General features: G+C 39.9%; 1 protein-coding gene across 2 annotated transcripts in view; it reads right to left on the minus strand.

Moving 5' to 3' along the window:
* GRIN3A (glutamate ionotropic receptor NMDA type subunit 3A) overlaps window positions 1–25,855 on the minus strand; it is a 73,731-nt gene that overhangs the window by 21,978 nt on the left and 25,898 nt on the right. For both annotated transcript variants that reach the window (XM_075020584.1, XM_075020585.1), the window contains exons 2-3: window positions 21,327–21,931; window positions 14,755–15,802 (exon numbers count right to left, since the gene is read on the minus strand). In XM_075020584.1, the coding sequence (XP_074876685.1) occupies window positions 14,755–15,802; window positions 21,327–21,931 (1,653 nt within the window). The remainder of the gene's footprint in view (window positions 1–14,754; window positions 15,803–21,326; window positions 21,932–25,855) is intronic.

Consider the following 25,855-nt stretch of genomic DNA (forward strand, 5'->3'; position numbering starts at 1 on the left):
GCTTTTTTAAGAATAACAGAGGTAGGATGTAAATGCGCAGTCATCTAGTTCAGTCTGAAAAGGAACAGAAAAAGGTCTTTTGGATGGTATTCTGATGTCCTGGAAGCTATGAATATACTGTATTTCTGGTAACTTTTATCTGGAGAATGGGCAGGTGCTTTCCACATTGTGCTCTGCTGATCTGGTCCCTGTGTTGCAACCCAGGAATGAGACCTGCGGGTAAATGCCAGACTGTGAGCATGGAGGGAGTCTTGGCATGTTTTTTGAGGTGTTCTGGTCTGGATGACCATGGGACAAGCAATGCAGGATGTGCCTCCATCCGGAGCTGGCCATAGTGCATGCTGTGCCAGAAGGACTGTGGGCGCAGAAGGAAATGTTCTTGCCTGGAAGTGTGGAAGCAGCATTCAAGTGCCAGAAGACATAAATAACACAGAGTTGTGCTGCGACAATACATCACGGAGACTTCCAGCACAATGCTGTCAACCCAAATCTAGGTCTAGTCTCGAGACACTGAAGATGACCTGCTTAATGAATGAGCTTGGAGTGGGCTCTATGCACTCTATGTCCCAAAAAGCTCGTCACCACAGTCAGTGCTATTTTTTTAGGTTTTATTTCCTGGCAGTTTCAGTGAAGAGACCAAAAAACCCACTGAGTCTCAACACTGAACCATACTGCCACCTTCAAAGTCAACTTGTGCTATTTGTGGCCCACCTAGTGATGCCACTTGCAGTGCAACATCCAATCTGTAGATAAAGACTGCTGATGCCTGACTTCACTGGAAAGTATCCCTCCCTCAGATTGTCACCAATGTCTATACATCTAGCTAAATATTTAAGCTTCTATGAAAAAGGCTAGTATGAAGAGAGTAAACTGCACCTCCATGCAATTTTCTGTCCCAAATGCTTTATTGAGGACTGTCCATGCTTTGCTTTGTGTTGGGCATGTTGTCAAATTTTGCCACAGATTATGACAACATTGGAATATGTACATGCTGGTTTTGGCTGGGATAGAGTTAATTTTCTTCATAGTAGCTAGTATGGGGCTATGTTTTGGATTTTTGCTGAAAACTGGGATTAAACCACAACAATATATTAGATCAAAAGTCCACCTGGCTTAATATCCTGTCTCTAGCAAAACCATAGGTCTGGTGGGAAGTCTTGGGAGGTCTATGTAAGGAAGTTATGTAGTGATCCTTTCCATCCTATGCTCTACCTGCTTCTGGTAATCTATGCTTTTTCTTAAGCGTAATTATGTGTCTGCAACTTTGTATTTGATGACTCTTGATTCCTTTTATGAAGGATAAATCTTAATAGTGTTTTAATCCTCTATGTCTTTTGGGACTTCAATTTTCTTCTTATTGCTGCTTATCCACCTGAGGAAAAGATTTGCTTGCAGCTGTATGAATAGTGGACGAACAACGCAAAATGCTGCCAAAAGCAGATAAGGGACTACCTGCAGTACCATCACTGTTAATATACTAAGACTGCTAAGGGTTACTTGCTTCAATGGAAGATTAAAACTTAAGGATTGAAACAAGACTCATCAGTTGTCACTGCTGCTTTCTTTCTTTCTGTACTCCTCTCCTGGAAAGATTCTGTGAAAAGATGGAAGCCACAAATACCTGTGTCCTGACAGGATAGGTAAATGTCATAGTCTTCCTGTGAGTCTCGCCTTGTTAGTTGTCTCTTTTTTTATTTATCTTTTCTGTTTCTCATGCTGTGTTTCTTTTGTGTTTCTTATATTTTAAGAATCTGATATTGAAAGAGTCTTTCTGTTTCTTTAAACCAATAACAGAATCCTAATGTCTTGGGCTTCAGAGAAATCATGAACTCTGAAAATCGGCATTTGAAGAACCACAATTTGAAGAATCAAGAATGGATTATATTTTTTTTTCTAACTGGTGATTTGGGGAGACAGTTACTTGCTTTTTTGTCAGTAATAGCAAATATAAAAGCTATCTTATTGAGAAGAAATAGCTATCCAAATTATAGGCCTTTCTAGTATGTGGAGACTACGCTTCTGTGTATACTCTACTGTTTTTTCATTCAAAGCACAGTCAGTGTGAAAGGTGAATAACCATCACAAAGCGGGTAATGGGCACTAGGAACTGTTGACACTTTTTGTATCCATAGAGCACCTGGAGATTTGCTAGTGATTCAAGTATGATTAAAAATAAATGAATGCAATGGCTGCAGATCCATCTGCAGACATGAGTTTTCTTGGCACTCAGCTTATGATAACCTCACAAGGTCCCTCCAAAATCAGACAACTATGGCTGTTAGAAACCAAAAAAACAAGGTTTGTTTTGACCTAGAGAGAGGCTTTCAGGGGACAGTGAAGTCCTGGCTTGACAATTCATTGAACAAGAAGTAAAGATAGTTATGGGTACAGATGATATATCCCTCTTTATTCGTCCCTTTAACTGCCAGACCTCCCTTTTGAAGACCTGGGAGCAAAGTAAATCACTCGTATTTTTTAAAAGGGTCATTTCTCCTGAATATAATTGCTTTTTAGCCAATAGGCTAACTCTGTACTCCCAAGGAGCCTCTCCCATGCAGTGCACGAGAGCTAAGCATTGCTGCTGCGCATGGGACTCATGTTTAGCGAGTAACCAGGCCTTTGAATGTTAGTTAGCAAGGCCACCACAGCAAACTGCAAACTATGCCGGCCGAGCTGCCGAGTGGGAGAAGCAGGGGAATGCCAATTGCCTGGGCAATGTAAGAGTGTGTATATGAATATAACAATGGAGTATTTAAAAGCCAATGTTTTTCAGGGGTTAAAAAGCTATTTAGTGTTGCTGGATAGTGGGTCTCCCAAAAAAGGTGAAGGCTCTAGCAGCTAACAACATAATTTTTGCAGCTCAAATACTGGAGATCAGGGATTTCATGTTAGTAATCTGAGTTTTATATCTGAAGCACTGGTGTATATGATGAATGGCCATACTAGGGTGCATCCCAAATTTTTAGAACCATCTCCCAGTCTACTGTGAGAAAGCTGTTGCACATGAAGTTGTGAGACACCTGGTGACCTCCCATTTGGATCTGGGTTACTACATGGGGCAAACTCAAGAGATGGTCATGAAAGCCCTTGCAGCAGAGGGATGTAGAATGTAGCGCTGGAGGAGGCTAAGCCCTTGTTGTCTTGAATCACTACTCTGACTTCACAGGTTCAGGGCTGTGGAATGCCAAGACCAGAGGATCTTGCTGCATAGGTCAGGGACAGGTGGTTCAGGAAGGTGACCCACATTCTGTGAAGACAGAGCTCTTGGGAGGGAGGACTAGGAAATGCTGCTGGGAAGTGCAGGATGAAGGTGCAGGAGAAAGGCTAAAGAGATTTGGAAGTGAGTACGCTTTCTGGAATTGGGGTACCAATGCTGTCCCTGTGACCTCTAAGGACAGTAACTACTGCGGGATGCATGGGCTGTGCCGGTGTTTCCAAGAACAAGTCTCACTGTTTAAGAAAACATACCATGGGTAAGAAAACAAACAAGGGGTAATGTTTTCTTACAGTGTGTAAGAAAACAAGGGGTAATGTGAATGCCTGCAAGCACTAAGGAGGTGAAATGGTTGTTGGGTCACTTGAGCACTGAGACAGGGAGGTCACGTAGTGTTTAAGGAAACTCAAGAGCTCTACAGAACATCCAGCTTCTCTGACGTGCCAGGAAAAGTTTTGGGACTTCTCAGGGTCTTCTGTACCTTGTACAGCATTGTGCTACTAGACAAATTATGTTTGTGCTGCTTACTGCCAAAAGCAAATACTGCAGCTACCAGTTCCCTTGGCTTGGCACCTTATTTCTAGATCTTCTTGGTTTCTGTCTTCTGTGTTTAAAACATCTGCTGAGTGGGAAGTGGAGAACTTGTTTTATTTGGGAAGATGTTGAGAAGAATTGGGCATCTGCATACATCTATGGCTTGGGGTGCCAATTATACATGAAAATACCAATGTGATAAAACCACAGGAGCAGCAACAGGAAAATACAATCCTGAGTGTCAGGGATTTTGCATTACTTGGCACATTCTAGTTTATGTAATACAGTGCCATTGCATTCAGTGCCGTCAGCTAGGCTGAGGACACCTAGACTCAGACTTGAAAAGACTCAGGCATAGAAATACCCTGTGCAAGTTGGGATTTAAAACTGAAAATGCATGAGATGGTGCCAGCAGGTAACCTTGACATACTCCAAAGTTGGACTGTTGGGTTTTGAGGTATTTCTAGCAGGTTCTGGCTTCTGTATGACCTTTCAGTGCTGTGAAGCTAGAAGATTTGGCTCCAAGACTTTTCCCCCCTTAGTGCACTGGTTGTTGTGTCTACTATCATTTTGATGTTTTCATCACACTTGGTTGTCATATCTTTTTGCAGTGTGTAAGAACCCCAGGTGTTCAGAATATAAGTGCAGTGAAAAGATGGTCTCAGCTCCACAAGAGCAGGCAATATAATATTGCCTGCTGATCCCATGGAGTTTGAGCTTGCTGGGAGCTGTGGAGAGACAAGTAAGATCTAAACAGAGCAACTGCTAGGAAGTGAAATTATGGCTATTTTCTATAAGCAATGAAGTGACTGAAATCTAGGAAATGGTTTCCCAGTACTTGACTGATGCGGTGCACTAACTGCCTCACTGAATCTGATTCAGAACTGTTCTGTGCACCTTGATAGCTGGCTGAAGGAAAAATGCTTCAGGAACTCAATTTCTAATTGGCAATTTAAATCATTACAATGATTTCATCATTTGTTCAGTTAGCCTCTCCTTTCCAAAATTCAACTCCATGAATTATTCTTTGAAGGAAATGAGAAAGGGGCAACCCAGTATACAGTGGACTGCAGTGCCAGTGACTGCATCCTGCAGTGACAGATGCAGAGTTAACATGGATTCAGCTTTTACCACCACATACAATACTGCTTTTTAATTTTAATAGGGTATAGAAAGGGGGAACACGGCTGAAAACACTTTCCTAACTTTACAACAACTTCTGAGGAAAAATTATTATTAGAAGGTTTCAGTAGTTCTACCCCATGATAGTGCTGGTTACCTGGTATAACACTAAGTGTAGTGTTTAATGGACATCTTGTATATCAGCAGAATGGCTGTTAGTGCTAGCATGATCTCTGACAGGGAACTGCTGCAGAATCTTGAAAAACTTCAGTTTTTCAGTTCAGTTGCAGTTGCTAATTGCTGGAGAGGGGTAGCATTAAGTGGCCTGCTCTGCTGTGAAGAACTGACATGCTTTTAGAGATCTGCTGTTCTGCAATCAGTCTTCTGTCTTTGGCATAAGAAGCAATATCATTTTATCTTGCCTCATGTAACCAACACATTTAAAAGTGGTCGTCTAGCTGCTAATAGATTTCTTATGACCCACTGATAGAAAAATGCAATTGGTAGTACAAAGTTTCAGCAGAAAAAAAGCAAACCAAATGAAATACCCCCCCCCCCCAAACAATGAAGAACTCTGTTTATGGGCTTTTCCCTACTTATCTGCAAGAGTTTTTGAAAACTAACTAGTGAATATTTATGGGGTGCAGAGGAAGATGAAAGAAAAGAAAATTATTCACAGTGAAGCACATGAATTTCAAATTTTAGCAGATGAAAATTCACAGCTGAACTTCTGGAAGTGGAGGCTTTGTTCAAAAACTGTCCCATGTGTTCAGGCTTGGGAGGTGGAGATGTTCCCAGGGCCTCCAGGAGATGGTGTATGCAGAATACATTTGAAAGCTCATTTTGCCTTCTCTGTTGCAAAAAGTGTCAGTGGAGCTGATTCTTGGCTTGCCAAGGTAATGTCAGATTTTGTTAAAATCCTGTCACTTTGAATCCAACTCACCTAGGTCATTAGTTGGCATAAATCTTTACAGCTGCATTGAAGTCAATAAGAAGTTTCAATCTAGAAACAAATGCACAGTCCAGTACTGACAGTTTATTCTCCTGCATTGAAAAAAAAGCATACATGAAAAGAAATTGTGACTTAGGTCTCTCTTTAAAAATATAAAGCTTCTGTATTGACACTTCCCGTATGAGTGCTAATAATTAATTATAAGATCTGCTCTGCTCTGTGTGATGCAGAAGCTGTACAGCTAAGGAATAAGACTAGGGACTCTAGTGTGTGGTAGGTAGGTTAATTTCTGAAGACTGCCCTGCTGATTGAGTTGCTGGGCAGTGTTTTAGTGCACAAAGCTCCATAACAACAGAACCCTGGTGGAGATGAACTTAAAGGTGTGTTTATCCCTGTTTCTTAATAGCACTTAAAAAGTTTTCTGGACAGAGGGATCTTTGAGCTGGGATTTATTCCAGGAGAGCTGAGCACTGTAAGATAGTAAGTGTAAATTATTGTAGGAAAAATGGACAGACTGAGAAAAAAAAAGGTATATAATTCCCAACAGGCAATAGATCACTGTTTCCAGTTGTACTTCAGCAGCATAAAACAGCCATAAAAATGCTCCAGACTGAGTCACTTCATCGACCGTGTTCTTCTGCTTCCTACCTGTAAAATAGGGCTAATGCTGCTCTAAGGCAGGTGAAGCCCTTTTCAAATTAGAAGCAAGACAAGGAAAGCTGTTTGGCTGAATACATGCTCAAACTACCAAAGAGACATGGGAGATTTCTGGTTAAATAATCCCTCTTGTCCTTCCATCCCAAGTCTCAGGTCTGTGGATGAAAAGCTATCACACTTCTCTACAAGCAACTGAGGGCTGGAGGGGGAACCTAATGTGACAGTAGCTTAAAGTGTAGGTAGCTTTCTCACCTTCAAAACAACCATCTTTCACATCCTTTTTCTTACCAATTTCTCCTGCTCTAGCTGTTGCTGGTTGCTTAGGGCAACGCTGTCAGTCCTCCTGCCCACTGGCCATATGGCAATTGTCCCCCAGGTACCAGGGCTAAACATGGTCCTTTGTGTTGACACTGTAAACTTGTAAGGCAAGGCTAGTGCTCTGTGGTTTCCAGGAAAGGAACAGACAATGCTTTCGTGTTGCAAATGTGTCACCAGTTACTAGGATGAAGAGGTTTCTAATTGCAGATCATGGAACTGTCTACCAGTGCAGCCCTAAGTTCTTAAATACGTTATTTGCTATTGGCTTTTGGTTCAATAGCATCAAATGAAGGCAAAGCAGGAGTCCTTTGTTACTGAGAGATCCAACACTGGAACTAAATGTTATTTTTTTCCTTCTTGGAATCAGTTTAGAACAGCGAGGCATGTGTGAAGCACAAAGTGTAAAAGAAGAATGATGGGCTCATTTGGATGTCTTGACCTCTTGCACAGTGAAATATAGACAAGAATATTTGACTTTACCTGGTGTTCAGTCAAATCTTATTGCAGTCAGTGAAAACTACTTTTTTTTTTAAGAGGGCTTCACCCCTTGGCATCCCTGAAATCCAGGGCATCAATGTGGGAGCTGACTGAGGACTTCTATCACTAAGAAGGTGAGCCAGGCTAGTATCCAGGTCACTGTTTATAGATCACAATGGCTGTGACTTTTGTGAAGAATAATAAATATCCTCAATGCTGCTAAGTCAGCTGTATGATGATCTTCCATCTGCCAGGCGATAAGATCAACCTTATGCATCTTCACTGTTCTCTGCTCCTCTTTGCCAGTTACTTCAGTAACATCTTCTTCTCATATTTCTCTGCTTGCATTATTTCTTGCAAGGATCTGAGCCCCATCTATGATGCAGTTGCTATTTCTGGTGGTGGGCTTGCTTTCCTTTTTTTAAATGACATGACATATAGGTATACTGCAGCTTGAAGAGTAAGAAACTGATGTGAATACATGTGGGAAAATGCTAAACCACATTAATTCCTTCTGGTGCTGAAAGAACAACCTTCATGACCTGCACCACATGGAATGAAGACAGCAGGACTTTCTCCCTTCCTCCCTACCCCTATATTCTTTGGATCAAACAATTAGGATGGTGAGGTAAAGAGTGGCCAAGACAGTAGGTGACAGTACAAGGCATTCTATGTAGGTGAAGACCTGGAGCAGTAGGGGTTAATATACCAAAAAGATAGCTGTCGGCAAGAAGGCATAAAAAAGCAGGTCTCAATGGGAAAGGAAACTTGATTTGGAGAACATTACAGTGTGTTGCCTGATAGACTGGAACGATAAAAATCCGAACTAGACAGATTCTGAGCCTCCAAAGCTGTAACTTTAAAAGAAAGCTTTAACAAGGTGAGGGGGAAGCTAAACAAGTGAAGTGTTCACCACCATAAATTGCACAGGAAAGCTAAAGAAGCCAAGATTTCACCTCCATAAATTGCAGGTGTCTTTCATTCCTGTATGAGATTGCTCTGCAATGTCTGTTCTTTATTCTGACTGGAGTTTGATACTTAATTTCTCCCTTGTCTGAGATTTTTTCACTTTGGTCTCTGTGACAAAGTCCTCTTGAGTTCACATCCTTCACTGACTCAGAAAAGTACCATGTATTAATTAGGAGGCTGTGATGCTGTGAGTCATGACGTTCCTGTATCCAATGATTTCCTGCACAGAAATATTTGCTCTATAGATTTTGCAGCCAACTTCTTTTAATTGTAAAAAGAGAATCCTGCAGTCCTGTATAGATACTAAACCCCCTGGGAGCAATAAGTTGTTAACTCCACTGAGTTTGTTGCTTGTTTTTTGCTATACAATTTAATACATTTAATGAATATTTAAATACATGCTATTTCATTATATATTTAATACATAGCAGTGCAAGTGGTGCTCCTTATGATGATACATCTTAGGTTGCTGCAGTGAAAGACCATCGCAGTCTTTAAGAGCACTTTCTTCAGTGTAATTCTTCCAGGGTTTCATTTTTTCAGGAGGAAAATTTATCTATAAACACACAACAGTTATGGCCTTACTCTATGGCTTAACTTGAGGGAAAATATAACTAAATGCAGAGGTATTTGAATCATGCCTCTAATGATGAAAAAGGCCTATAAAGTGGCTGGACCTTTCCTTTTCTATGGTTTAGTATTGCTAAAGCTCATCTGCAGTTACTTGCCAGTTGGTATTTCTGGACTGTTCTAATACATGTAACAGGGAGTTTTTAACTGATATAATAATTGCCATAAGGCCTCTAAATCAGCTGAGATTGTCATAAATCAGAAATGAGAGCTTGCACCCTCACATTTTATATTTTAAATCTAGAAACAAAAATCTGGGTGATTGTACATATTGAATTCCTGAGTAACAAAATCTCAGAAATATCTTGTCTGGATTACTCAAAGTGCTTAGTTTTGTAATAAAAAGATGGACAGCTCACAAGAGCAAGTGTTCAGACAATGGACCGGAAGAGAAACAGAGATTTCTGAGGACTAATCCCGAAGCACACAAAAGCTGTTGAAAGGACTTGCTGGATGGGGCTTCTCAGAGTGATTGTAGGTGTCTGCAGTGTATTCCTTGGGGCAACTATGGTTTTTGTGAGACATTAGCGCTGACCATGCTAGTACACCATCATGCATGATGGAGGAAGTAGGCACTTCCAGGGAATGGTTTGGGTGATCTCGACCTGGAGTAAGTGTCTTCAACAGCAGCCCAATGTCCCTACCTCTCCCAACTAACTGTAAAAGCATATTAGGCTGAGTAAATCATATGTAACGTCTCCACTGCAGACAAGTAAAGTTAGATGAGATAACACAATGAAACTGCTGATGGTGGGATTCAAAGGTGTAGCCCTTTTTGTTAAATGAATCCCAATAGGTTCAATATTTTCTGTCAAAATACAACATGGAAAGGAACTTTGCCATTGTCAAAGGGTGTTTTGAAGGTAAAGTGATCCAGAGAAGTAAAAATATAAACATAGTAAATTAACAGGCATAGATACTCAAGGATGGCAAAGAAAAGCTGACAGCTCTCACAGAAGTGACAATGGTTGGATAGTACCTGAAAAGCTCATTATATTGTTGAAAGAATGATACTTTTAGCAGAAAGAAAGGCCATGCATTGTACCACCTTGTGGAAAAATCTGTCCAGCTCCTCAGCTTCTGCTGTTGTATGCTTTCTTGTTGGCATGTTTGAAATATTTCTTCTGTATGTTAGGCTTCCACAATTATTTTGCCTCAGATAATCTGAACTACTCAACACACTCCTGACTTTATGGTGCATCTCCAACAGGTGCTCTTGCATTAGAAGCCTGACAGCAAAGTCCCTGCTTCAAGTCCCCTTGCCACCAAAAAAACCCCACTCCCTGGGGACATCCTGTAATACAAGACCCTATTTTTGGACTTAATAATGAAGAGTTTTACTGGATCCGGGCCTTAGTTGCAGGCTCGCTGGGCAAAGGAAGGCACTGACACTGCTATGTATTTACAGATAATTCTTCTTTTCCCTGTCTGTGGCACTGACACCTAGATTACTCACATGCAGATAGTACCGCTTTATGGAAACCATATTGGAAACTGAAACATAAAATATATGGATTTGTCACAAGACTGGCTAAAAGAGACATCAGCCATACAGATAGATGCTTTCAAAGCAGGATGGTAGCAAATTATCTTTTTTGTACCCAGAGCCCCTTGCTTATCAATGTGCCCCTTCTCTGCCCAGCCCATGCCTGCGAGGCTGCGTACTCAGCTTGCTGCTGTAGATCTGTAATGCAATTATCACCTGTCAATCAGGAAACAGACGACAGTGGCCAACTGTCCTAGACTTATCTGTCCCCATCTGCATACCTATGTGCTCCTCTAGCACCAGCTCTGTTTTAAGGGTCACCTATTGCAACCTAGTCTTGCCACTGTGAAAATGTGCATTGGCCCCAGCGAAGGATAAAAACTGTGTGGTGGCTTTTCCAACTGTAACTGTGTATAATGTCACCACCAAGGGGCTAAAGAGCTGCACAACAAAGAAAGTGATAAGCAGGTTTGGGAGATGTCAGGAATAAAGGTAGCTGTCTCCAAGCCATTACAGGTAGGTAGGACAAATGATCAGACCAGCCCAAAGGCAGGCTGCATGACTGACCTTGTAAAGAAGTCAGCTCATACAATGGTGTACCTGGTCTGCCAAGCAATCTGACAAAGAAGAATGTTGTAATTTTTTGTGCATCCAAAGATGCGACATTAGGAGAAAAAATGAAATAAGCCTCTGCAATTCAGATGAGAGAAGGGATAAGCGCGGTATAAAATGATGCAAACACAATGGTTTTCCTCTGTCTCCATCTCCTCTCTCTGCAAACAAGCTTTTAAACTTCTTTGCCATGTCCTGTAGAGATCCTGTAGAGAGCTTTATAAGAGGGAATCAGGACACTGCTGCAACTTTCATCTGGGTAACTGGCATGTTCATCCTATAGCTATCCTCTTGTGCTCAAACAGCACACTGAACATGTTCAGGTGAGTTTCTTCCCCAAATGCTGTGTTTGCCAGTTTCCACCGGCAAGAGATGATGATCTAAAATGTGTAAGATTAGAAAATGGGGAGAGAGGGAGCAGCTGTGGCTGAAGAGATTGCCCAATGTCTTTTTAAGATTTTAAGGTGGCAGGACATTGCTTTAATATTTCTGCAACTTACTGGCTATGTTGCAACTCCTACCATAAAAAGTCACCTGAAATGTGACCTAGTAAAGGGTGTAGCCAGCTCTGGTGGATACTCCAGATGTTCGGCTTTAGTGACCCAGCCTTTTTAAGATACTTACACAGAAAATAAATACAAAGTTCTCCAAATTCAAGACGTTCCCAGAACTTAATTCTCCTGCCTCCCACTGCTTGCCTTCTGCTCTGGCTTGTCTTGCCTCACTGGCTGCTCCTCCCTTCAGCAGTGTGATGATATTCCTATATCCCCTTACTTCTACTTCTACATTGTTAGTGCATTTAAAGGTCCAACTGAGATTTCTCTAATTCTGCATTCCACTTTACCTTGTGATTACTGGTTGTATCGCAACTCATTTTCCTTTGATTTCTGATGAAAATGTTGTACCTTCGAGACTTCAGCAACATGAGAGGACCATGTTTCTTTTGCTGAGCTGCTGTGAGTAATTGCTAAAACAGTGTACTGCTTGGTCAATTAAACATCACTGTTGTAACATGAATTTCTGTAGAAGGGCAGATGCTATTTATTCAGGCAATATCTAACCTTGTCTTTTTTCAACCAGAAGAGACAGCATAGATATTCCTGGCAATGCTGACTTTAGATACCAGGCTTCTAATCTTGAAAAAAAAAACCCTTTTAATTTTTCCCAACTTGCCTTCCTTCCTGACTGTTTGCAATCTCAGATGGGATCTGCTGTTTGTGGTTGACAGCCTGAAGAAATTTTATGTCTTACGTCACCTCAAGAAGGTTGCTCCTCTATTTTGGGCTTTGTTTTTTCAATACATTTCAAAAGCACAGTGCAAGGGCATATGTATCCTGAGAGCAGCAGGAGAATGTTTAAACCTATAGTAAAATTAAAAACATTATTTCTACATCCTGCTGCCTTCTTTTTGAAATGAGTCTCCACTACTGAAAAGAAAGAGGTAAGCAGATCTGGAAAAAAAACCTGTAAAAACTTTAAATCACATTAAAAATGCTTTAAGTAACTAACTAAAAAGTGGTGCATGTACCTCTGCAACTGTTGTGCCCCAAACATTTCCTAAACCTAAGCTTTAAGTCTTAGAGAGAACTTTGAAGGCGCACAGCTCAGACTTTGTGTGAGAAAAGGTTAAACCAGTACATTTTCTATTATACCTACTCTTACAGACTCAAACTTTGGAAACAAATGCATGAATGAAATACATTAAACTATTTTATAGTTCATGTAATGGCAGGCAATCCTCTTCCATAAAATCTACCTTGTCTTATTCCCACATTGGAAACTGGTAACTACTCAGAAACTTAGATCTAGTCCATGGAGCAGAGAAGTGCCTGTCTAGGAAAGGCCAGTAATGCCACTAATTTAATGGGATCACCGAGGTTACTAACCATGAGTCATCAGTGTTTCTGTTCAGGACTAAGACCTGTGTTTGCAGCATCTGATATGCTTTAATACTCTGTGCACAATTTTGTAACTCAGCACCCAACCTTTACAGTGCAGCTTTAGAATAATTTCATTTTCTTACAATTGCAGAAATTTCCCAATACCTGTCTTTGGAACTCCATGTGTGGTCACAATAATATGCAGAAAACTAGGATGTAATGTCATAGGCTTTGATTTGATGGGTTAGGTGATGCCCATACAAACAGTAGAGGACTAACCTTATTTTCAAGCCAATATTATGGCTCACACAACAATGACTGTAACAGAGAGATGCCTGGAGCTGGGAAAATTCAGCCAAAAGCTCTCATTTGCTTATTCAGAATGCTTTGAATAAAACAAATACAATTCCTGGACTTTTGCAGCTTAAATTGATGAATTATTGATGTAGTCTTTATGATATTTTTTCTGGGAGGAGAAGGGCAGATTATTGGTAGCAATTTGCTTGAAGCCATAAATCAATTTTAGAGTGCCTCAGGCCAACCATAAAAAGTATTTTTCTTTGTTTAAAATATTTTTGGTAGAAACAATCTAGGTAACGTTGGAGGAAGTAAGTCAGAAGTCATACTCACAAAGTCAAAACTGTAGGGTCATTAGTCTGAATGCAAGGTTTTACTAACATAACAGATGGAACTTGGCCTTTGCTGTCTGGAGGGACATATGTAACCTTTATTTACACAATTTACGAAGGCAAAGTAAACATTCAGTTCTTGAGTTCTGAAAATGACTTTTTCCAGTGGTACAATGCTGTATCAATTCAGTCACCTGAGACAAATTAATGGTGGATGGTTTCAAAGCTATATACCAGTAGTTAGGTCGTGAGTATAAAACTGTGGACAATACAAGCACACCTTCACTGGAGAAAGTGTCAAACAAACAAGTGAAATTTGCTGTTGCCACCCTGTTCCCTACAGTGACTGTCCAGTGAAGAGGATGCCTGCTCTTGTGTCACCTGCAGCCATGTATCCTCTCTACAAACCATTCTGCATGCATGTTTTCATGATCATTACTTAGTGGCAAACAAAATCAGAATAGTCTTATAAAATGACTGGACTTACATTCCAACCGAACATACCTTCATCCCCCTTTGGGAGCAGGGGAGAGAGTGGGTGGAGGCAGTCCTGCTTCTACATTTTTCCTTGCCTTACCAAAAAGTACTAGGAAGTCTCAGCTGTTTGCAGATGGGTTGTCTACAACGTAATTTATCTCCTCCCATGACAGTTCTCCAGCAGAAACAACACTGCAAATCAAATGTCTGACTACTTGTAAAGTGAATTCCACTGTTTTCATGCAGAAGGTAGGATTTTTCAAAATACTTCAATTCTGCTCCATTTGATTTAGCATTCATGGGGAATTTTGCCAGTAATGCCTTTGTAAGCACCGTTATGGCCTGCGAAATACTGGCAAAATCCTACCTAGAACATCAGTGGTTTTGTCTTCATGCTGTGTGGTTGTTTTGTTTGAGTGGATCTCAGGATGACCCAAATCATCCAACTGATCAAAACAAGTGCAGCCAAAGGGACTCAGAACTGAAATCAAACCCTTAATCTGCATGTAGAAGCCACTTCTTTTCTCTGCAGTGGGCAACACCAAAATCCTTCACCTTCCTCCTCATCCTCAACCTTTGAAATCGCCCCCGCCCCTCCCAACTTCTATGGATGATTAAAGATCCTCTCTCACTGAACTTTAGTCCTGAAGTGCCGTCAGGTGGTAAGTAATTGTAGTGCAACTGCTGTTTTGCACACAGATTGTTTTCTGATTTTACTAGAAGAAATAAATGAGGCAGCAGTGAATTTTGACTGGGAAGAAGAAAAGGCTGAGTTAGTAACAACAGACATGCTTTACCTTTGGGTCATGTATTCCAGAAAGCTCTTCATAGATCTTCTCTCCTACCATGACTGCAGCTAGGTTGGCTGTGTATGTGGACAAACAAAACAGACAGAAAATAGCCCAGAGATTCATTAAAAACCTTCCAGTCCAGCACTTGGGGGGTTTGATGGCAGCTGTTCTTCCAAACAAGATCGCATAGCAGACATTCAAGGCAGAGGAGAAAGAGAAGACTTTGTTCCTATTCCTTCCTTTGGGTGTCATCCCAAAAGGACTTTTCCACTCATATAAGGTGAGGAATATAGCTGTGATATGGAGAGCAACAAATATCCCCAGCCACATAGTCCAGTGAAGTGGCCACATAAAGGCTCCAATAGGAGCTGCTGTGTCTCTGGTCCTCACCAAGATGCCCAAGCTGGTTGAAAAGAAAGGGCTGGTGAAATCAATCACTTGGCTGCGGGCAGTGTTAATGCTAAATGACGTCACTGCCATGTGGGCTGTGCCAGCAAGAAGGTCTCCCACCAGCCCTGTCCAGTGGCCATTCTTCCAGGCTCCATATTTTCCATCACCAACAATGTACAAGTCAAAATCAAAATTCATATCCTCAGCTAGCTTCTCCAGCAGGTCAATGCAGTAGCCATAGCAGCACTTCTTCAGCTCAATGGGAACGGTGTCATTCCCTCCTTGAAGAGTTTCAAACAGGCTATCCAGCACAGCTGAATCATTGGTCAGAGGATCGAGGCACAGCTGCCCTGCTGGGCAAAAACCTTCATCATCTACATCTCTTGTAAAGACGAATGGATGCTCAATGAGAGTTACCACTCTGAGGTGCAGCCGGGTGGGGTGTTGCATGTGATTTTTATGTCTCTGGGCCTGTTCTGGCCATATCCCATAGTCCATGATTATCTTTCCTTCTTGCCAGCTCCCCAGACGAGTCCACATTGGGTTCCCGACAGGGTCATGCTGCAGATTCCAGATGAAGAAGTTGTTTTCTGAGCTGACAATGGAGGAGCCTTTCACCTTAATGTGGCCACTGAGACCGTCAAAAGTTGTGTTGGCTAGAAACCTGTTGGAGGGAGAATGCAGAGTAATCAGAAGCAGACAACTGAAGTCATCATGCTAAAGCATATGCAGACACCATGAATTTATGTTTAAGAGAATAGATTACAGTTGTTGTTGAACACCTGGATCATTAATAGCTTTCTTATGGCATGATGAACAAGCCACTTAATTTATGACTAAAGTACTTGGGAATGTTCTCCTACATATCTTATCTAAACTACATGAAAACTCCTCAGGAAAGATATTCTTTTTACTTACTAGAAAAAATGAGTGAGAGGACCCAAATTTTTTCAGTTACCTTTGCTTCATATATTAATGAAACATAAGGTTAGTTCTAAGCTGAACTCACCAGGTCTGTAGTCAGTTTCCTAGATAAAAATATGTATGAAATTATGTATGAAATGTCCTTCCAAGAAAAATCCTATAATCTCGGTAAGATCTAGCTTACATCAGAGAGGCTACTGAAGTGCTGTCAACAGCTTTCAAGCACTCTGAAGTGAACGAATCTGGATTAAAAAATGCAAATTTGGCATTGGTATATCACTGTTCGCCACTTCAGAATGAAGAAAGGGACTCAGAAAGATGGTTGCCCTTGGACAGTCAGTTTTAATTCTTACCAAAAAAAAAAAAGGAAGTTCCTTAAAATATGTGCAAAGTAATGTTCTTAAAAGTCCAATTTTGACATTGTAGCAGGTCTTATGAAGTGCACCAGTTTTGCACTGCACATTTTACATTGAGATTTCTGGGATTTTAGTATTCCGATAATCACAATAAAGTTAAGTATTTCCTTTGTATTGGGTGGCAATATTTGCTAGGAGTTGTCTTCCCTGTATGTTGAATTCAGCCTCTGGTAAGTCATTACAAAAGAGGCTAAAATGACATGGATAAAGGAGCAGGGAACTGAGCAGGAAATAAGCGTTGTGAGGAGAAAATCCTTTTTAGTGTAAACACCATGACCAGCTGAACTGCACTCTGTTAATAAGAAAGCTGCTATGCGTTTTTCAGGGGCTGTAGAGGGACCCTACTAAAACTGTGTAAGTCTTAGCATGGTAATTCCATTAAAAACAACTGAGTTGAATTGCTCAGGCACATATTTTTCAGTAAAACGCATTCAGAAGACAGACTATTTAGCTGTCATAGTAGGATATAACAACTCACATTAGTTTTGGGAATTGGTTGAAAGCAAGTATTGAAAGAAGTATAAAGGCTATAGCTGTCATTCCAGCCTCAATAACCAAGGGATAAACTTTAAGTAGGGTTAATTGTTTATCAATAGTTAGAGCGGATAAAAAAATAACCTTAAATTGATTTGAAAAGGATAAATCCACAGCAAGTGTGTGTGCATGCATACTTCGGCCTGGTCTCTATCCTTTGTTTTGATGACTTTTGATGATTTTTGATGGAGTTTCAGCAGTTAAAACTCTGGACTGTGCATGTCTCAAGATCGTATCAGTTTTTGTCCTCAGCAAATGGTAAATTTATGAAACTAATTAATATAGTTTTGAGTGTGGTCGTGTGTGCGACAGTCTTTTCTGAGGCAGCTTCAAAATTCTTCTTATGTAGTCTATTTTGAGTAGGTTGAGTATGGAGAAAGATGATACAGCCAATAATGTCAAAAGCAATTGATCTGTACATGTGTTAACTTGGGCCTGAAAATTATACCTACAAACTCACAAAGGTGTTTATAAATGGGACAAATGCATAAATGCAGTTCTCATTTTTAAAATCCTTTACTACTTAGTCTAGTGTTAATGATACTGTAACTTCATTAATCAGTGGTATCTGCCACTGTTTGACTAGTCCTTTTCTCCTACCTTGTGTTTCATATTTGATGGTGTACTTGCATATTTGTGTATGTAAACACTGTCAAGATAAAGTTTATAGTGGAAGGTAATCTTAAGCACTAAAGAAAGGTTTATGTACCCATAAACTTATCTGTTTTTTCTTTCTCCTTAGTCTTTGTAAAAAATTGTGCAACTTCTTCCTTAAAGCCTTGCTGGGCTTATATGCTGAAGCCATTGCTATGACAATAACAGTAAAACCACTGCATGTGTAGATGGGTCTGTATGTAAAATTTTGAAAGATTTGTTTAAGTGTGGAAAATAGTGCTAGCAGTTCGCAGAATGCCAAAATTGAGGGAGACAAGTCCTCAGATGGAGTAAGCTAGCAAAGTCCTGATGAATTTGGCTGCATGTTGCTACTACAGCACGACTTGGATATCAGAATGCTGCAGACCAGGTGCTTTGGGAGTAGATGAAGCTATGGAATAATGCATTAGATTTATTTTCTGCAGGTAGAACGGGAACAGTGGAATTTATGCACTGTGTTCCCTGACGTTCATTGTAGAAGTAAGTGTGCCCATGAGGGTGAATCGAGCCCTCTGTACCTGTCCTGTGGCTGAATTGTGTTAGAAGTAGTTACCTGAGAGACTTAGTAGCATTTAAATGTATGACTTCACTACCTTATCAAGTTAGTGGCTTACTCTTGCAGCTGATTTGCATGTTCTATATTTTTGGTAGTGACAGGACATGAATCAAAATAAATGAGGGGAATCAGGTGGGAGATACATTTTAACAACACTTTGTTTTATATGCAAGTGGCTATGGCTGCTAATCATTTGCATACACTGTATGCAGCACTAGTGAAACTCATGCCAGGGATTTCACGTAAAAACTCCCTTACTCAACAACTTTAGGAAACAGATAAGAGGATGTGACTACATTATTTAAGCCAGCAATCTCTAGTGAATCTTTGGGAATTACAAGTGCTGTGTATTGCATACACACATTGGCAATATCTGAGCAATATCTTTTCAGTAGGGCTACTGACAGATTTGTATGGAAAGATGATGTGTACAAATTTCAGAACATGAAGGGCCAGATCCTCAAGTCTGGCAGATGAATGAATTTCCTTGATGCTATGTCAATCTGTGTGAGCTGATGATCACACTGATAGGCTGTGATAGCTGTATCAGAGCTTTACTAGAGTCGCTTCAGTTTGACCAATGAGTCCAAAGTGTGTCATTTGTTCATTTCAGCTTTATTTGTTTTTCATGTCCTTTGTTGTAAGAACTGCTCATTAGAGCTTTAGCAGTACTACCATACTCCAACAGTGATAACTTTGTAGTACCTTTAAGAATGATTTAATTAAATGATTTAATTTTCTTTCAGGCTTGATGGCTTGGCCATGCCACATCTTTCTTGGGAATTTCATTGGAGGCAAGAGCTAGAATGGGCAAGCGAATAGCAGGCTGCTGAAATTACCCAAGAAGCAGAGTTAAAGCTGTAAGACTAATTAAAGCTGTAAGACAAGATGAGGCTTTGAAATTTTAATGCCTTGTTCCATCAACAAGGATGCTCCCATGAGCAGGCAGGAATAGATCAGGGAATCGATCTTATTGTAAAAGGAATGAAGGATGGAGACTTACAAAAGTATAATCTTCAGGGGGTTGTACATCTATAGCTATATCTATAGCCATAGCCATATAGATAAAAGCATGCTTTGCCATGGACCAGATCTTGGTCTTGTTCATAATCATTATTCTACTCCTGGGTGGCATTTAAATATCTGCACAGCCAATGTATAATGTATGAGTGTAGTGTTGGCAATGAAAGCTCAGGTGTCAGCTGTGCCAGCTAGTGGGAATGCTGTTTTAACTACACACTGCAGTTAAGGGAGGCAAAGGTCTGTGCCACTGTGCCTTCTCCATCCCCACCCACTGCAGCTCCAAGGCTATGTATCAAAACAGATACGTTAATTGAGACAGAAAAACACCCACATTAGTAAACACTTGATTAAGCACCAGATAAAAGTTTCATCTTTGGAGGCTCACCACTTGCATAAAAGCACTCGTGCAATGGACAAGGTTGGTCACAGTTAAGCCACTCATCGGTGCTTCACGTCTGAGAAATTATTGGTACAACTCAGAGTTAATAGTTATGCTGCTAACTCAAATACATCAGTACTGGCCATCAGGTATCTATCTCACTTATACACTATAAAAACAACAGCAGTGAGTCAGGTGAAGGGTTTATCTAACCTTTCATTTTGTCTTTAATAAGGTCCACAAGCAGATGCCTAGGGAAAAAAAGGCATTTGATCCTTTTTTCGATTCCACAACACCTTTACTGACATGAAGGGACAAGAAATTTCATAGATGTGAAATTGCATATAGTCTCCCAAAATATAACAAAAGCTACAGCAGTCACCGTGAGAGAGCTAATAGTTTTCTGTAGGAAGCAATGATGAAGAAATATTTTGCAGGAATACTTTTAAGAGCTTTAATTTTGCTTTCCTTTTTCTTTGTCCCTTCCTTAACCCTCAAAAAGTCTGTTCGTAAAACTACTGTCTTCAAATATTTGTTACTTTAAGATGCCTCTTGCTGAGTTTTACTCTTCAGGGACTCAGATGTGATCTAGTTAAAATACCCAGAACAATGAGACAAAATTAGTATCACAAGTAGGTGGGGATATTGCAAGCCAGTGCAGTATTTATTCCCAAGCCTTATTTCACTCTTTGGAAACAGTGGGGTTTTTGACCCCTAAGTTATGGACAAGTGCTGACTAAAGAACTGTTAGGGTCTCAAATGGTTATGCTTTGAGCAGTGCTGTTACCAAATTGTTGTGAAGACACATGTCAGATATAATTTCAAAAAAGGTTGCAAACATATAAAAAGCTTCAAGAACTTTTATCCTAACTCCATCCAAGAAAATCTCCAGGTGGAAATCCAGGTGTAATGGGAGGAAAACATGCAAGTCGCTGGATGTCAACTAGCTGATGAATTAACACACTTAGCAAAGACATTTTTGTTTGTTTCCAGAAAGAAACATACAATTTTTCGTCTCATATGTTAAAACCCAGAATATTTCTAGATGTGAATCCCCCAATGGTTTTGGCAATTACTTCAGTATAGTGATGTGCAGTGGCCTACAGGAATAGTTTTAGCAGAAGCTGAAAGAGGAGCCTCCCACACCAAGCCATAGAGAGAGCACTTTGTAGTTTTGAGTACTTTCACCACCAGCAGTGGCCACTGAGGTGGTCAAGGTGCATCTTTTTTGTTTCTTTCCCATGGAAGCATACTAGTAAGGGCTACACATCTGCTTTTATACTCTGATTGCTTTGGTAGTGCAAATATTCTTACCATGTTTTGTATTCCCTCAGGTATCTCAAAACCTCAGAGAATTTGACACTAGCCCTGACTTTTCCCTTACATGCATAAACATACATACAAGATACTTTCAGAGCATAGTCAGTAACCTAGCCTATGTTTACTATGTGATCTCTACTTCTGTGGAACAATGTCTTCTACAACTGGCTTAATCTCCCTCTGTGGCTAAGTTTAAGTTCCATTATTTGCCCAGAAGTAATAAAGCAGGAGGAAATACTGAAACAAGTATGTGTATTATGGAGGGTTAACAGCATGATAGCTAAGTCACTGAAAATGATGGGGAGGGGAAGGAAAATGATTTTTCTTGTATACCACAAATATTAGCTAAAAAAAAAAAAAAAGAAAAAAAGGAAGAACTCACTTTGACAAATACTGCCCTGAAGTGATATTTCTTTCATCTGTGTCCATGCAATTCATTGTACTTGGAATAAGAGCTAGTTCAGGTTGAATCATGGTGGCTGCTGCTACAGCTCTTGCTACCAGCTCCATTGCATCCTGTACGTAATGCTCAAAGACTGACTGTGTTGTCTTGCCATGAGCAATGAGACCGAGTGGCAAACCTTCTGTCCTCAGTTCTTCCACATTCTGTGAATCCCCAATAATCCAGTGAAGTTCTGGAGGCATCACACCAAATTGGGTGGTTATTTCAAAAATCCTCCGTGTTTTTTCCATGTCGCATCCAAACATCACCATGGTAGACGTTGTGTCTTTGATGCTCTCCAGGTACAACTGTAAGTAGTTCAGAAGGTCAGTGGTTGAAGTGAGGTTTGCTGTGATGTTTATAATGGATCCCAGGTGGAACTTGGAGCTCTGTTGCGTGAGGAAGAGAAAATCTGTGATGTTCCACTCCTCCTGGCATAGCATCAGGCTGAAATTATACCAGTTGTTCATTGCAAGGATTGAGAAAGTGACGTCAGCATCAGAACTCAATGAGTTTTCTAAACTCATCTGCAGGTGAAGGGGATTCTGTAGTTAAAAATATGAAAGACAACTGATCAGAATATGCTGGAACCAAAATTAATGAGTTTGCTTAATTTTTATTCACACATTTAGTTCAAAGTAATCACCTGTCAACCAAGAGAACTGTGTGAGAACAGGGAAACTTATACCCACCCAACTTAAATGGACTGTGATTCATGAACTTCCTCATCTAGAGCTTGAGTCAACTTCAGTAGTCACTAATGAATGTTTCCAAGAATTTGTATTTCTTTCAATCCATTTGTACTTTTGGATTTCTTGGCATTCTCAAGAAAAAATTTCCCTGCTCTCCTAACAGGGGTATGCGAAGGTATGCCCTTACTGTTTGGGTTCAACTCTGGTATTAATGTTCAAATTCAATGGATGCTGACAAGTTCTTTGGTAAATAGTAAGAAAAATAAAGAAGAGCCATCAGTTCTTTTTATTCTCTCTTTTTTTTTGGTAGTTGGGGGTTTTTTTTACACAGACACATGAGTAACCTAATTAAACAGATAACAGTCTACAATCAATGCACATCATCTTACTGCCAGTAAAACACAAGAAGATTGATTCTTTGGTAAAGGACAAGTTACTGAATGCACAAGAAGGTAAGATATGCAGACTGTGATTTCTGAGCTGGAAAATACTTGATAAATAAGAATTCTATACTCATTTTTTCCATGTCATTGATGATATAATAGAACTTAACCTGTTATGTTTCCCAACACCACTGCCCTTGGCTTTATCTTCTCCAGAAAAGGCAGAAGGATGTAGGTCTAATTAATCTGTTCTCTTAAGGTAAATATTTCTTCCTTTCTTATTCTCTGATCCATAAATACTTTTCCCTTACTCTTATTCCTCCACCTTCCCTGGTCCCCAAAATGAAGTTAAATTTTATCTAGATTTAGTAAGGAAGAAAAAAATTAAAGAATCCAAGCAAGTTCTGGCATTTTGCTAAAAAATAATTCTCTGCTCTACCAAAATGTTTCAATTGGGCCTTCAGCTATCACATTATACACTGTTCCAACTTTTGGTTTCAGCTCAGAATTTGAACAGTCTTCAGTGTACCTTTGCTAAAAAAGTTATTTTACTTTACACAGGCATTTGATTCCGGCCATGAGACTGTTAAAAAATGTCAATGATGATTCCTGTTTCAGTGTATCTTTTGGTTTGTGAGATCTTTGTTATGACTTTATGTCAACATTTGTTTGTATTCATGCCCCTTCAAATTATATCTTATCCTACACAGGGACCTGAATTTTATCTTTCTATCCATGAAGTTACTAAACACTTAAGGTCTGTTCTTCATTCTCTTACATTTTCAGTAGTTAACATGTATTATATATAAGAGTGATCAAACCTTTACTGTGTTTAAAGTTGGTATAAAATGGTGTCATTTTCATTTTAATAGTATTTTACTGTTCATTGTAGGCTTCAGTTTGTATGGATCTTAGAAATGTCATTCTGAATTTGGAATAATATGATAATCGCTCAATTTACACTAGTTTTACTAAAATAAAACCCTGTGCTCTCCAATACGGATGTAAGGGGTGGAATGAGAAGAAAAACCCTTAAGAGCAAAACACCATTTATAAGCAGCAAGATTTCATTGTGTTAATCTGAAGTTACATTAACTCATCATCCGTTTTCCAGAGCAGATCATTTAAATTCATAGCTTGATAAAGAGAATGCTGTAATTGAAGATGCTCTCAGCTCTTTTTGTTAATTCTTGGGTTTGGTACCTGTGGCCTTTTTTTACACAGACACATGAATAAGCTAATTAAACAGATCACTGTCCACAATCGATGCACATCATGTACTTCTAATAAGACACAAGAGGATTGACTCTTTGATAAAGAACAAGTTACTGAACAAACAAGAAGCTAAGCTGTGCAGACTCTTTGAGTTCTATGCTGGAAAACATTGCCTACTAATTAAAATACGTGACAGGTTCAGAAAAAAAAAAGCATTATGCATAATATCTGGGTTTGGGAAGCTTATTTGAATAAATTAGTCACTGCAAACTGAATCACAACAAACTTTTTTTCTGAGGTTATGAGATGATCGGGTAAATTAACTCATTTGTCTCTCACTGCAAATAGAAGGGAGTAGAAAGGATTTTCCTTGTGTTCTCTCTGTCCAAGATCAAGTAGAAGTATGAACACTTTTTACACGGTGATCTGCCTCCAATCAGCAAAACTTTGCAAGCCTATTGGCTTAATTAATTTGAGTGTTAGAGAAGAATGAGTTATTCAGTATACATAGAATATTTTGCATATATAAATGATAGCACACAACCTGACTATACCTGTACAAGGAACAGCAAATGTCTTCAGTATATTCAGAAGCATAGTATCCAAAGCATAGTACTACAGCTATTACAGTATAGACACAGGTATAAAAAAAAATATCTGTTGGATGCAGAAAAACAACTATGTGCTGATGAGTGATAAAAGTTGGCAATAACAACTGTGTCCATACTGTTGAACAAAACAGCCCCGGGAAACAAACTTGAGCATTTGTACGGCTTAGTTTGTCCCTGGTCTGGTTTTGGCGCATGCTAATTAGCCTCCTCATACCATGCACTGGCATTTTGGGTTCTAGCACATTTTGGGGATCACTCCCAGTAGGCAGTATGGATAAACCTGCATAAGAACTGGCTCTCCATCTCACCCAGCACGTTTAAATCTTTGAAGACCTCTATGTCCCCATGCTAAACCCCGTGCATACGCACAGCTTCATATATGCAAGACTGCTTCTGCTTGTCTACAGCATGGTTCTTCCAGTATTAAAACACTTTGAATTGATAAGCAAAAGGTAAAAATTACACCTTAGAGTCACTGGGCATTACACTGGGCCCAGAGCAAACGTAGCACGAAGCACACGTAGTCCAGAGAAAGTGAAACTCTGCCTCGGGGCCAGAAAACTCGACATAATTTTACTCAGCAGTGTAGCTGAAGGCACTTTCCCTCTGACTTGGTATTCTCAAGTGCAGTGCTAGACTCTCCTGTAGCAGTGCAGCTACAGCCTTAGTCCTCAAGAGCTCTCACGCTGGTCCCTGTCTTATGTACTGGGATGTGTCAACAGTCCAACAGACTGTTCTTGTATTGAGACACTGCTCCTCACTGAACAGAGGTGGATTTGGGATAACCTGGTTTAGACTGAGCCTGCATTTAAAGTGCTTCTTGGTGTGAAACCATCTGTGCTTCAGCTGTCCCTTTCAAAAGCCCACAGGTGCATCTACGTGAGCACTTACCACCACTGTGATTTATTAGTTGCTAAATTCCCTGTTAGTTTGCTTGACAGGTAAATGTTCAGCCTTGGAAAAGTAGGAAACACACTCCCTTTTCTTTATTAAGTCTATTCGGACTGCAAACCTGTCTTCAGAATTTTTCTGATACACTAATATACATAAAATTCAGTCACTGTCTTCTGCTTAACTTTCAGCTAATTCTCAGCCCACCACGCAAACACCCCTGTAGACATTGGGGAGGAACAGCAATTAATGTTTGCTTCATACAGGGACTCAGGGAAGATGATGCTTGATGGGCCACATTGTTTCACACCTCAACCAAGAACATCTCTCTCAGGTTCCATCTAGTGCATGGTTGGCTGACTTCACTGGTTTTATATGCAAAAGAAGATCCTTTTAGGAAAGGATGTGGAGATGTTTGGATTTAATACCTTCTTAATATTATTTTGAAAAGTTTATTTGTCATTTGTAGGATGCAGCTGAACGTATAGGCCCTGATAAAAATTACACTGAAGTCACATGTCTGTATACAGCCTTTGATACTACAGTGTTCTTAATGCTTTTACATAATTTTATTGATTTGTCTTTCTTTAAAATAATTACTGCTTTTTAATGAGGGACTTCCAAAACCTGTTTATTCAGTCATTCAGTAGCAATCACTGAGCATAATTTCATAGCAA

Source organism: Buteo buteo, chromosome Z (genome assembly GCF_964188355.1).
Source record: "Buteo buteo chromosome Z, bButBut1.hap1.1, whole genome shotgun sequence".
Lineage (NCBI taxonomy): Eukaryota > Metazoa > Chordata > Aves > Accipitriformes > Accipitridae > Buteo > Buteo buteo.